The sequence below is a fragment of the Arachis ipaensis genome, chromosome B1 (genome assembly GCF_059453495.1).
Source record: "Arachis ipaensis isolate K30076 ecotype BB chromosome B1, ASM5945349v1, whole genome shotgun sequence".
NCBI classification, from domain to species: domain Eukaryota; kingdom Viridiplantae; phylum Streptophyta; class Magnoliopsida; order Fabales; family Fabaceae; genus Arachis; species Arachis ipaensis.
This window is the reverse complement of record NC_142436.1, coordinates 137,072,570-137,085,580: the sequence shown is the minus strand read 5'-3', so window position 1 is coordinate 137,085,580 and position 13,011 is coordinate 137,072,570. Positions and strand designations below refer to the sequence as shown.

General features: G+C 32.0%; 1 protein-coding gene across 1 annotated transcript; it reads left to right on the top strand.

Annotated features, from left to right (window-relative positions):
* Window positions 1-7,201: 7,201 nt before the first annotated feature.
* LOC107635498 (CBL-interacting serine/threonine-protein kinase 1) lies at window positions 7,202-13,011 on the top strand. Its single transcript, XM_016338992.3, has 12 exons — window positions 7,202-7,812; window positions 7,926-7,988; window positions 10,397-10,468; window positions 10,930-11,037; window positions 11,156-11,236; window positions 11,329-11,508; window positions 11,602-11,814; window positions 11,946-12,053; window positions 12,160-12,276; window positions 12,369-12,431; window positions 12,551-12,625; window positions 12,741-13,011. The coding sequence occupies exons 1-12, from the start codon at window positions 7,606-7,608 to the stop codon at window positions 12,810-12,812; spliced, it is 1,359 nt and encodes a 452-aa protein (XP_016194478.1). The 5' UTR covers window positions 7,202-7,605; the 3' UTR covers window positions 12,813-13,011.

The following is a 13,011-nucleotide window of genomic DNA, read 5'->3' as shown; positions in this document are numbered from 1 at the left end:
TTCCGTCCTAGAATAGCCTGTTCAACAATTTATTTAATCATAAGCAAAAACCACAAAATTACTATGAATAGGACCATAATAGCGAAATGAAATACATGTGTTAACCACCAGTTTATGCAAATACGGAGCCTTGAACCTCCTTTAAAAGTTGGACTCGATGTGCCTGATGCAGTACATGTGCCACGCTCTTGGTGGTGACCATGCACCATTACTGCGAGCTACTACAGCGTTGATAGAGGTATGACGGTCAGAAATAATGCCCACGCCATCAATGGTAATAACATATCTCCGCAAATTAGTCAGGAAAAACTCCCACGCATCTGCCATCTCACCCTCGACTATCGCAAATACAATGGGCACAATGTTTAGGTTCCCATCTTGTGCAACTGCAACAAGAAATTCACCTTTATATTTATCGTATAGGTGCGTGCCATCAACCTGCACCAGTGGCTTGCAGTGTCTGAATGTAACAATACATGGATAGAAGCTCCAAAAAATACGGTGCAGTACTCTTACACCTTGAACCTCCTCACTCTCACAGTAAACGGAGAGCGTTTTAATTTGGACACGAGACATTGGCATCTTCACAGTCATTGCTTTCAACCATACTGGCAGAGTTTGGTAAGAAACTTCCTAATCACCGAAAACTTTTGCGACAGATTTTTGCTTTACCAACCAGGCCTTGCGGTAACTTACAGTATAGTTGAACCTGGATTGAACTTCTGCAATAATAGATTTCACCTTTATCGATGGTCTGCTTCGACCAACGGCCTAATAGCTTCTGCAATTGTGTCTGAGTCCAACTTGGCATGATCTTGTGAAATCGTGCCCATGGTGCACGTGTGTTTGCCATTGTATCTTCTGATCTCCCAACAAGCTTTCTTTCGAATCAAGCTAGCTCGGATACGCCAATCACAACCTGCACCATAACCCTTGCATTTCGCATAGAATGTCTACGGCTCAGACTCATACACAGTGTAATCAACTCCTCTAGAGATAGTGTAGCTTTTGATTGCAGATATCACCGACTCTCTCGAACAAAATTCCATTCCGACACTAAACTCACCATCTTCCGCCGCAGTGTTGCCTTCACCTAACACATGCGCACCACCATCAGTAAGACAAGTCAAATGAAATAAACACCGTAGGTAACTTGAATTAATAATCATAACATACCCATGTTCGCATACTCAGGAAATTCCGGGGCATGCATGTCTTCGAGATCTAGAGTCCGCATAAAAGACGGAACACCAAACGGGTGCTGGCTTATAATTGAATCCGCTTCATTCTGCACCGCCGGATTGCCTGCCAAGTCTCTATCATCGTTTTCGTCATCGACTTCATAGTTGGCTTCGAACTCCTCTTCACTGTCATTATTATCTTCTTCCCAATCTATAACCCCAACCTCATCAACATTGACCTCCTCGCCAACCGCGCCCAACCCCAACTACTGTTCGAACTCAACGTACAGCTTTATCATCGGCACGTGAAATCGGGTTTGTTGATAAATACATAACATCTGCTGCATATACTACCATCGTCAGTGATGGGCATCATTTGAAACTGTATCAGCCCACCAAATACTTGTACAGGATTCCTATATAAAATGTTGCTCACCATTTTCAAAATGTGGCTTTGAATGTTATTACAAAGCCCATTTTGCAACTCTACAAAACTCATGGTACATGAAATAGCAAATGACAACGTACATTCACAAACAAAAGTCACTCCTTCATGTGTGTTTGGTATAACCTCACCGTTATAATACACTCGCGAATTCGCAATATTTTTCATAACTTCAACCTCACCTAATCCGACTTCTACGGCACACCTAACTGCCAAAAAAACTAAAAACTACGACAAATGTGCAAGAAAGAAGAATGGGATGAGTAGAAGTGGAGTGAGGCAAGTTGAATGAGTCTTGCTTCGTATTTATAGACGGGACTCTTGATTAAAATATTTTTTTACAAAAAACGCAACCTTTAGTTTTTCAAAAAAAAAAAAGCTGACAGTCGATAAAACGCAACCTACTTTTTGTTTCTTCCAGAAAAAAGCTGCCACAAAAAAACAAAATACACCATGCGTTTTGTTATTTCAAAAAAAAAGTTTACTTCCCATAGCTAAATACAGGCTGCATTTGGGTTTAAACAAAAAAAAATTTCGAAAACCTTAGAGAAAACAAAACGCAAACTGCGTTTGGGTTTAAACGAAAAAAAAAATTTCGAAAACCTTGGAAAAAACAAAACGCAGGCTGTGTTTGTTTACTTCCCTAAACAAAAAAAAAAGTAAAAAAAAGAGTAAAAGATAACCTACGTTTTGGACTGACACCATAGTAATACAAATTTTGTCTATACATCTATTTCATTGCACAATACCAACACCTTTTCCATAACAAAAAAAATCAGCATAATTGCTAACAAGCCAAATAAAGAAATATATATATATATATTAGATTGGTCATGCTCCCTATTTACTCAGTCTCCAATCCTGTCAAGTTTGTGAGCAAAATTCTGAGGTTCGAACCACTATGATAATATCTATAAAAATATAATTATATTATATTTAAAAACAATGACTAAAATAATTATTTATATAAAATATTTATTAAAAATAAATTAAATAATATATATTTATATATATAATAATTAATTTTTTATATATACATAATATTTTGTATAAAAAATAATTATTAAGTGTAAATTAGTTTAAGAAAAGGTTGAAAATTGACAGTTTGATAATGAAATTAAATTAGATTAAAATAAAAATAAATCCTGAAAAAAAGTGAGTAGAACAAGCCTTGCCAAAAAAGGTAGGAAATTGATCATGAAACCACGAAACCACCTTAGACATACGTGTGTCCCTTGCTCAAGCAATAATTGGACATTTTTTTTAATTTTTTAATTTTTGTAAACCACAAATATAAAATATTCTGCATGAAGTAATTTCTCTTTTATATGCCTAAAGTATATCCATATCACATTAAAATTCGCTCAACTAAGATATAATTTTTTTATTGTAAGAATTAAATTCAAAATCTAATTAATAATTTAAGAAAAAACGAATATTTACTATTTAAACCAATTATTTTAATAATTAGACCAATAATTTCAATAATTCTCTGACCAATAATTTATTTTGACATTTCGCGCAATTTGGTTTACAATAACATTAATACATGGGATTATAATAATACAAATTACAGAAAATTTTCTTTTATAATAACACATAAACTCAAAATCTAACGTAAAAGAAGCAAATATATAATATTTAATAATTAATTTAATTATTCAGCCGATTTTTATAATTTCAATATATTTTAATTAGGTTTCTAATTTTTTTTAATTAAATTTGTATATCATATCAACTTTTGTAATTAAATTTTTACTATTACAAAAAGTTAAAGTTAACAGAATATTTCATTAAATGAAACAAATATACTACACATAAAATAAAAAACTTAAAAGATAATACCTTTTATTTTCTGAATTACAAAAATGCTCTTAACATTCTCTCACACTCCCCCGCCCTCCACTTCTGCCCCGCCATCATGTTCCACTGTCGTTCTTGTCGCTGCCCTTCTCAATCCTTCCTCCTCCTCCTCCTACTTTCTCCTCAACACTCTCTTTTGCCTTTACTCTCTCTTTCTCTCTCCTCCCACTCCCTCTCTCACATCATCTACCTCTTCCATCAAATCCACCTCTTCGAAAGAGAATTTCAGAGAAAAAGATGCAATTGAAAAAACTTGATAGCATAAATGATAAGTCTCATCAACGGAAAGACAGTCTTCGAAATTTCGCTCTATGCTAGAGCTCCATTGATGAGAAAATGTACCAATTAGTGTGCCTTATAAAATCTGGTGTTCTATCTGATTCACTTTGCATGGAGAATTCACTAGATCCAAGACTAGTGAAAGGCAACATCGTGGTTTACGATCAGGGAAGCAGCCCTAGGATTGCTAAGGGTTTGGTGGTGAAGAAAGCTGGTGGAGTTAGAATAATCCTCGCAAACGAAATCTCCAACTGTGAGAGTCTCGTTGGCGACGCTCACCTCATCCCGACATGTGCGCCATGAATGTAGATGAAGGCGACATGATCAAATTCTATATCTCATCTACTGCAACTCTCAAATTCAAAGGAACAATCCTTGGAATTAAACCGACACCAGTTCTGGCATTGTTCTCTGCAAGAGAATCTAACGGCTTGAATCCTGAAATCTCAAATCAGATTTGATTGTTCCTGGTGTCAATATCCTCGCAGCTTGGACTGATGCTGTTGGACCTATAGATCTCGATTGAGATTTCAAGAGAATCGAATTGAATACTTCATTTTGCTTTTATTTTATTTTGCTTTTGTTTCATTCTGCTTCTACGTAGTTTTACTTTTATTCACTGATTATGTTAAAAAAAATTGATTGTATTAAAAAATTTTAACTGTAATTAACTAATTATGTTATAATAAAAATTCTATTTTAAAAAAAAAGAAACTTATTGGTAGAAAAGAGAGTGGTGATAGAAGAGCAGAGTCAGAAGATAGTGAATGATGGAAGAGTGGTGAAGGACAATAAAAATGAAAAAGGATAAAGAGTATGGATAAATCAATAAATTTATATTTTATAAATATTTTTTTAACGTTTATTGTTAATAAAGACTTAATTATAAAATTTAATATGATATAAAAATTTAATTAAAAAAATATAAAAATTTAATTAAAAATTTAATAAAATTATAAGAACTAACAGAATAATTAAATCTTAATAATTTAAACCAATCATATTGAAGGTACAAAGCCAAACATATTGATAATTGGGGCATTAATTTTAATATTTTTATGCGGTCAATAATTTATCTTGACATCACACAATTTGCTTTATAATAATAACAATAAATAACAATATAAACATACGATTATAATATAAAAGTAATTAAAAACAAGGAATTTGACCTTACGATATTTTGGAACGATGTCCCACCAGTAAACCACCCCAATAAAAATAAGACTAAATTGGATGGTAATTAATTTATTATTTTATAGTTTTTTATTTTAGAATATTTTTTTTATACACTTTTTTTTAGTTTTTTACAGTATTTTTTAATTTCATAGGCTAATGATTAATCTATCATGAATCAAAAACTTTATTTAAAAGTTTGTCACAGACTAATAAATTATTGTATGTACAAAGATGAGATTCTTTTCTCCGACATTTACTTAAGCAGACTAATAAACTAACTATTAGACCAACTCAACTTCATTATTTTTTTATAAAAATATGATATATAAAAAATAATAAGAAATAAACCACCAAAAATACACTCGAATATTTTGTTACGGATAAAAATGCACTCAAATTTTTGTTATCGATAAAAATACTCTCAAATAATTTAAAAAATACGATAAAAATATCCAATATAAAATATGTGTTCTAAAAAAATACTTTAGAGATTGAATCTTGATACAATTTTTTGCAAGCATGAATAAAAAAATGATATATTTTTATCATTAAAATTTGGTAATTTTTCGCTAAGTATATATTTTTTATAATTTTTTTTGTCAACAATCAATAATATTTTTAAAAAATAAAATAAAAATAGAAATCAAATTTTTATCTCTTTTTTGTGTGTATTTTTTAAATATTTATCTAAATATTTCTATAAAATTTTAGATCAAATACATAAATAGTTTGTCAAATATAAAAGTGGTTTATCACTTACAAAAAAATAATATTTTAAAATATTTTTGTTATATTTTTAAATTATTTAAAAATATTTTTATCAATAATAAATTTTGAATACATTTTTGTCAACAACAAAATTATTTAAGTATATTTTTAATAATTTATCCATAAAAATTATTATGTCCTACCGTTAAAAAAAAAGAAAAAAAAAAGAGGCTGGCCCATGCCAACATGGAGGGAGAGATGGTTGGGTTATTTTCATGAATCATGATACAAAAATACAAGTAGATATCTCGTCAATGTTTTTATTAATTATTGTGGCTCAGCTTTGGTCTTTTCTAATAGTGAAACCATTAACCAATAATCTTTCAAAAACCAATTATTTACGCTCACACTGAATTAAGAGAATAAACTTATTTTACAAAAATATTAAAAATCAACTATAATATATATACTATTTTACATATTTTTAATATATAATTTATATTTTAAAATAAATTATTAATTAATAATTATTTTTTATATATATTATATATATACTATAATTATTTATTTAAAGAATTTAATTTAATTAATTTGAATATGGAAGCTAAGAACGTGTTAGACTCGCATATGGGAAGGAGGGGTGCTTCACCTCGTTGTGGGATTAGAGGAAGAAGAACTCGGACCCTACGAGTTGTGAATTACCCAGAACAAGAAAAACGGAGGGTCCGAATTCCACGCTTCAGATTTCAAATTCCATCAGCTGCAAATCGGACCATCCGATTTGTGAAGCAAAATTTCATGACCAAAGAACTCACATGGTCCGAGTTGTGTATTCTGAATTTTTTTAATTCTTCTAACACAAATCGGACCCTCCGATTTGTGTATTCTGAATTTTTTTTTTAACTTTTAAACACAAATCGGAGGGTCCGATTTGTGTACTCCCACAATTTTAAAAAACACAAACAATTACCATGTTAAAGTATATCACTCATTTTACTTTCATATCAAAATTTTTTAACCTCATTCTACGCATAAAACCGTAATGTTACATCTTTTAAAAAAGTTTAGAAAACTAACTAGAGTGCAGTCAACTACAACTAACTAAAAAAAAATGTCTAATAAATAAAAAAAGCTCCCAAAAAGAGTTAACTCTAATTTCACCTTAACCACATTGACAATACACGTTAAAAAAAAATAATCACACAAACCTTAATCCCTCTCACCTTATCTACCTGCGCGTCTCTGCCATTCTCGTCGACCACCGCCGCAGTGGTGCACCGCCCTCCCTTCGCTAATGCAGTGCCGTCGAGTGTTTTGAATAATTTTTTAATAGTTTTAGATGTTTTTTGTTTAGTTTTTAAACTTTTTTAATATTTTTTTGTACGTTGTGGATATTTTTTTTATTATGAATTTTTATAATAAATTTTAAAATAAAATTTTTAAAATAATTTTGAATTTCTAAAATAAATTTTAAAATGAGTCTTAAAATTTTTAAAATAAATTTACGTTTCTTCTAAAAACAATTTAAAAAAAAAAATTATTAATTAGCCGCGTCAGTGATTGGTTACCCAGCAGAATAGTTTCTTTACGCATTGAACAAGTAGTAGTTATATAAAGGCACTTGGCTCAAAACATCAAAAAGGGAAGAAGAGTGTTTCCATTCTTCACACACACACACACATATGTTCCAATCCTGTTTCGCCATTTTGCTGGCTTCATATCTTCACACCTCCGTTTAATTTTTCCACATTCGGAGGCTATTTATTTATTCTTCTCTTCGCGTTTCCCTTCTTTGTTTTGACCTGAACCTTTTCAGTTTTAGTTTCAGTTTCGGTTTTAGTTTCAGTTTCCGCAGCATTTGGTGGTGTTAGTTACAAACAAAATTTGAATTGCCACTGCACGATTCATTGCATCTGATTCTGTTATTCATCGGGGTTTGGTGAATTGGGAATGGTGATTTTGAGTCTTGGGAGGAGGGGGAATGAAAGAAGTGAGGAAGGGAAGGGAAGGCAACTTGGGAAATACGAGTTGGGAAGGACGTTAGGCGAGGGCAATTTCGGAAAAGTCAAGTTTGCAAGGGATACTCATTCTGGACATCCTTTTGCAGTTAAGATCCTTGACAAGAACAAGATCACCACCCTTAACGTCTCTGATCAGGTTATTTACTTAATTTCTTATCCTTTCTTGTGGAATTCATATAAGTTATCTCTCTAATACTCTTCTGAAATTCATATAAGTTATGTATCTAATACGTGCAAAAAAAATTGCAGATAAAGAGGGAAATTGCCACACTCAAACTACTCAAGCATCCAAATGTTGTTAGATTATTCGAGGTACACAAAAAGAGGAAAAATTGCTAATCTTATCTAATTGAGTTTAATTTTCGTAATTAGGGATACTTAATTTAATTTGGCTTTTAAAATCCGTACTCTGCACTTTGTAAAAAAATTGTGAAACACTGAGCAGTAATGATGTTTCGCTTCTGTCAAAAAAAAAAAAAAAAGTAATGATGTTTCGCAGTTTCGCTGAGAATTCCTTGTTTGGAATTTAGTTCCCACTCCTAGTCCTATTTTTGGAATTTAGGATCGAAACACTCCAGAATAATTCTGTAGGATATTGGTATGGATAAAAGGCATTGTTAGTGTTAGTATTAGTTCCGTTTCCGTAAATTGAAGATAACCAGATTCTCCACCGAGAATAGGCCAACCCAGAATCACTCTAACATCGCAGCATCTTCCGGAACATCCAAATTTACACGTTCAACCCAAACCCACCCTCATTTGCATTTCTTTCCTTTTTCATATTAGTTTTTTAGTAGTTACGACACGTTGTACACGTTATCTGTCGTCATGTAAAGAGATAAAATCGTTTTTTTTCTTTTACTTTTTCATGGTTCAACCTTAATCGCTAGAGTTGGTGGCTGTATTTTTTTAATTAAATAAATCTTGATTTGTTATTTATTATATTTTATTAATAATTTAGATGTAAAGTTTAGTATTAGGATTTAATATTTATATATATATATATTTATAGTTTAAAATTTAGAATTTAGAAAACACTAAATTCTTTATTTTCTCCTAAATTTATTATCCTTTGTCTTTTATCATATCGCAATAAAATAATATCCACTATTATCTAATTATCTAAAGTAAGTTCAATCTCGTTCTTGATAACAAAAAATGATCTAACATTGAAAAGCGACAAATTGTATTTGTCATTTTGAGATCTGAAAGACGCCTTTGTTTTCTGTAGTTGGATTGAAATTTTAACTAGGAACATTTGTTAATAGAGCATAATATAACATACTTTTTGGTTTCCTCTTCAAACAGCATTGTTTTATTAAATATTGGATATGTGACCCTAAACTAATGGCTCTTCATGAACTTAAAAACGTAAATTGCTACCTAGAAACGTTAGAATGATTGATTGATACATTCATTTGCCTCCCTTTTCCGCATAAAAACAGTTATACAAAGCCAGTGGGTTCTACCACAATGAAATTCACACCCTTTCCTCTCTCCATGGGAAAAATATCACTTTCATATTATTAATTAATTAATTAATTAAAGATAAGGTATTGATTCACTATTGATACATAGAAATCCATTTTCAGTGCCTTTCGTTGTAGGTTATTTATCCTAATTTTTTGTGTGGATGCACGTTCACTAGGTGTCCACTATTTTATTATTGCCGGTTTCAACGGTGGATTTGTCTTACATTGGTTTGGAGAATAGGGGTTTGTTTCATAGTAATATTTTTAACGTGGCAGTTTGGATTAGTAGCCAACCCATTTCCAGATTTTGATTTCTCAGCATGTGTTATGAATGGACGGTTGCTTGACCTATTAAAAAAAAAAATACTTTATTTTATTTTATTGTCTTGAGGTCATGAAGGGGGTGAGAATTTATATATTAATTTTAGAGCAAGTTACTTGGTCCAATCAAACCACGTTAGAAATTCCACTTTGCTTCATTTTAATATAAACTTAGTATTTGTATTGTGTTACACCTTTGCACGTCATGCATTAGTGTTGCAATTCCTTGTGAGGTTCAGAGTAATAATTTTCCTGTTTATTCTTGCTTGGACTGCACCTCATAATCATTTTTATCCGGTAAAGTCATTGACTAATTCATACTAGCATATGTTATAGATGCTTAAATATTTGGATTGCGTTACTTCTTTAAGTCTTAACTCTTAACCTTAACTTTTCTCAATTAACATTTCAAATTCCACAATTGTTGGTGGGGGTCCACGCATTAATAATTGAATATCATGTTCATGTGGTTGTGTGTTTATCCATCTGGCATCTTTTATCCTTATGTACACATAGATAATTAATTTGTAACTATCATTAAATATTAAATTATATATGTTGGACTTGAATGGGCCTCCATTGCATTAACTAATCATGACTGTGCTATAAGGCCATCAAATATGCTCCTTGTTACAATCATGGGCATCAAATCTTGTGCAGAAAATAAAGTTATTCAGATTAGGTGGTCCTATAATACAAGTGTATGTATATTATTGGTCTGGCTCATAGATTACAGTAGTTTGTTCCTGCTGTTGCTCAGGAATGAAATATGTGATCATGTAGTGGCCCCATAGCATAAGCAACAATAATACTAAAAATAAATGGACAAAGCATCAAAGTAATCTATTGGATTTACAACTTGCAATTGCAGCTTGCATTTGTACCATTGATTGGTGTTTCTGATTATCATATATTCTAATTATGCAGGTCTTGGCCAGCAAAACAAAAATCTATATGGTACTTGAGTATGTGACAGGAGGGGAGTTATTTGACAAAATTGTAAGGATTCAATAATAACTTGTCATTCACGTTCCTTGATCTATATGAATTGAAGAGCATGCTAAAACTACCTCGAGGATTTTGATTAAAGAATTTGAACATAAAAGACGTTAATTTAACCAACATCTAGCTTATTAATGTGTTAATTTTTTCTTTCTTTAGTAATTAAGAGGAGTCTTAAAGTAACAGTTGAGTTATCCCAGTGTAATCTCAAGATCATGGGTTTAAGCCGTGTAACCAGCTACTGATGTAATTATCAGATTAGGTTGCATACATTACACCCTTTGGGTGCGGCTCTTCTCCAAACCCAGCGTTAACGTAGGATACTTGCGCATCCGGCTGGCCATTCTTTCTTAATCTTGAATTTGAGTCTTGTAAATAGTAAACAAAAAAGTACATATATTAAGAGATGCCAAACAGAATCATAAAGTTACTAATGTATGAGCTTCCTTCATTCACAGGCATCCAAGGGTAAACTTTCTGAAACTGAAGGTAGGAAGTTGTTCCAACAGTTGATTGATGGTGTGAGCTATTGCCACAATAAAGGTGTCTTCCACAGGGATCTCAAGGTTCTTTCTCAACCATCTTTATAACTGTTAGAATACTTGTTGAGCTTAAATTGAAACTGCATTACTTACTGCTCAGTTTTCTTTGACAGTTTATTTAATTGAATCTGTTTCCTTGCAGCTTGAGAATGTACTAGTGGATGACAAAGGAAACATTAAGATAACTGATTTTGGTCTTAGTGCTTTACCCCAACATTTCAGGGTAAGATATTTTATGAACCACACCTCATTACAAAATTAATATGGTTATTTTTATTAACTTTGTTGATAACATATTTCTATGAAAAATTCCAGGGAGATGGATTATTGCATACAACTTGTGGAAGTCCTAATTACGTCGCGCCGGAGATTCTTGCTAATAGGGGCTACAGTGGTGCAACATCAGATGCATGGTCCTGTGGTGTGATCTTGTATGTAATTCTAACAGGATACCTCCCATTTGATGACAGAAATCTTGCAGTTCTTTACCAAAAGGTATTCAAATGATGATTCTTATGTTATCTTCTTAATAACGGTTATCATAAAGTTATATAAATTAATTCTTGATTATTTTCTGAGCGATCACAGATTTTGAAAGGAGATGTTCAGATACCAAAATGGCTTTCAGCCGGTGCCCAAAACATGATAAAAAAGATTCTTGATCCCAACCCTGAAACCCGAATAACAATGGCTGCGATCAAAGAAGATCCATGGTTCAAACAAGGATATGCTCCGGCAACTCATGAGGATGAGGAAGAGGACATATATATTGACAATGAAGCCTTTTCCATGAATGAAGTGGTATACTTTTGAACTTTCAGATGTCTGTAAACTTTACAGGCATCTGTGCTTGGTGCCACTTCTTCCAGCCTCCTTACCTTTTCTTTCATTCTTTATTTTGTTGTAATCGAAAACTACTCTCTTGGTAATAGCAACTAGACGCTGAGCAAAGGAGTCCACAATCACCAACTCTTATCAATGCATTTCAGTTGATTGGGATGTCGTCATGCCTCGACCTCTCTGGATTTTTTGAGAAAGAGGTGTGAAAATCGAAGTTATCAAAACTTACATTGCACATTTCAAACAATTTTCTGTATCTCTGGACATTCTTGTTGTCTTTCACTTATAGTTTTCCTTGAATTTCAGGATGTCTCTGAAAGGAAGATAAGATTCACGTCCAACCTTTCGGCTAAAGATTTGGTAGAGAGGATTGAGGATATTGTGACGAAAATGGGATTTCAAGTCCAAAAGAAAAATGGCAAAGTTGGTATCATTTTGCTTATATATTTGTTAAACTCGCAAATAAAATAAATATCAAGAGTGGCTAACAAGTAATTTTAATTTCAATATTTCAGTTGAAAGTTATACAAGAGAACAAAACACACAAAACCCTTAGCAGCCTCTTAGCTGCGGCAGAGGTAAATAATAATATCTACAGCAAACTTAACCTATCTTGTACTGATAAAATTTAGAGCTTAATGTTACTCTACAAAGTTTGTTGATGCTAACAAGATTAATTTCACTTCAAATGTATCAGGTTTTTGAAATAAGCCCATCATTGTATGTTGTAGAATTAAGGAAGTCTTATGGAGATGCATCTATATATAGACAGGTACAAATACATGCAGAAAGTTACATGCACTCTCCCCCCCCCCCCCCCCAACCAAAAAAAAAAAAAAAAAAAAGTGAGCCTGATATGATATCTATATTTTCTTCATGCAATGCAGTTATGCAAGAAGTTATCAAATGATCTGGGTGTTCCTCCAAGGCAAGCATTGCTTAGCTCTGAAATGAATTAGAAGCTAAGATAATACGTAGGTTATAGCTACTTGTAAGAATCAATTGTAAAATGCATTATAGATTTATAGTTAAAGGGTTAATGAAACACAAATATGTTAATATTGTAATAGCACCAATTTTGAGCTTAGGAGCGTTGAACTGCTTATGATGGCATTTCTATGTAAATATCAATTCTTAAAAAGAATGTGAAATTCAATA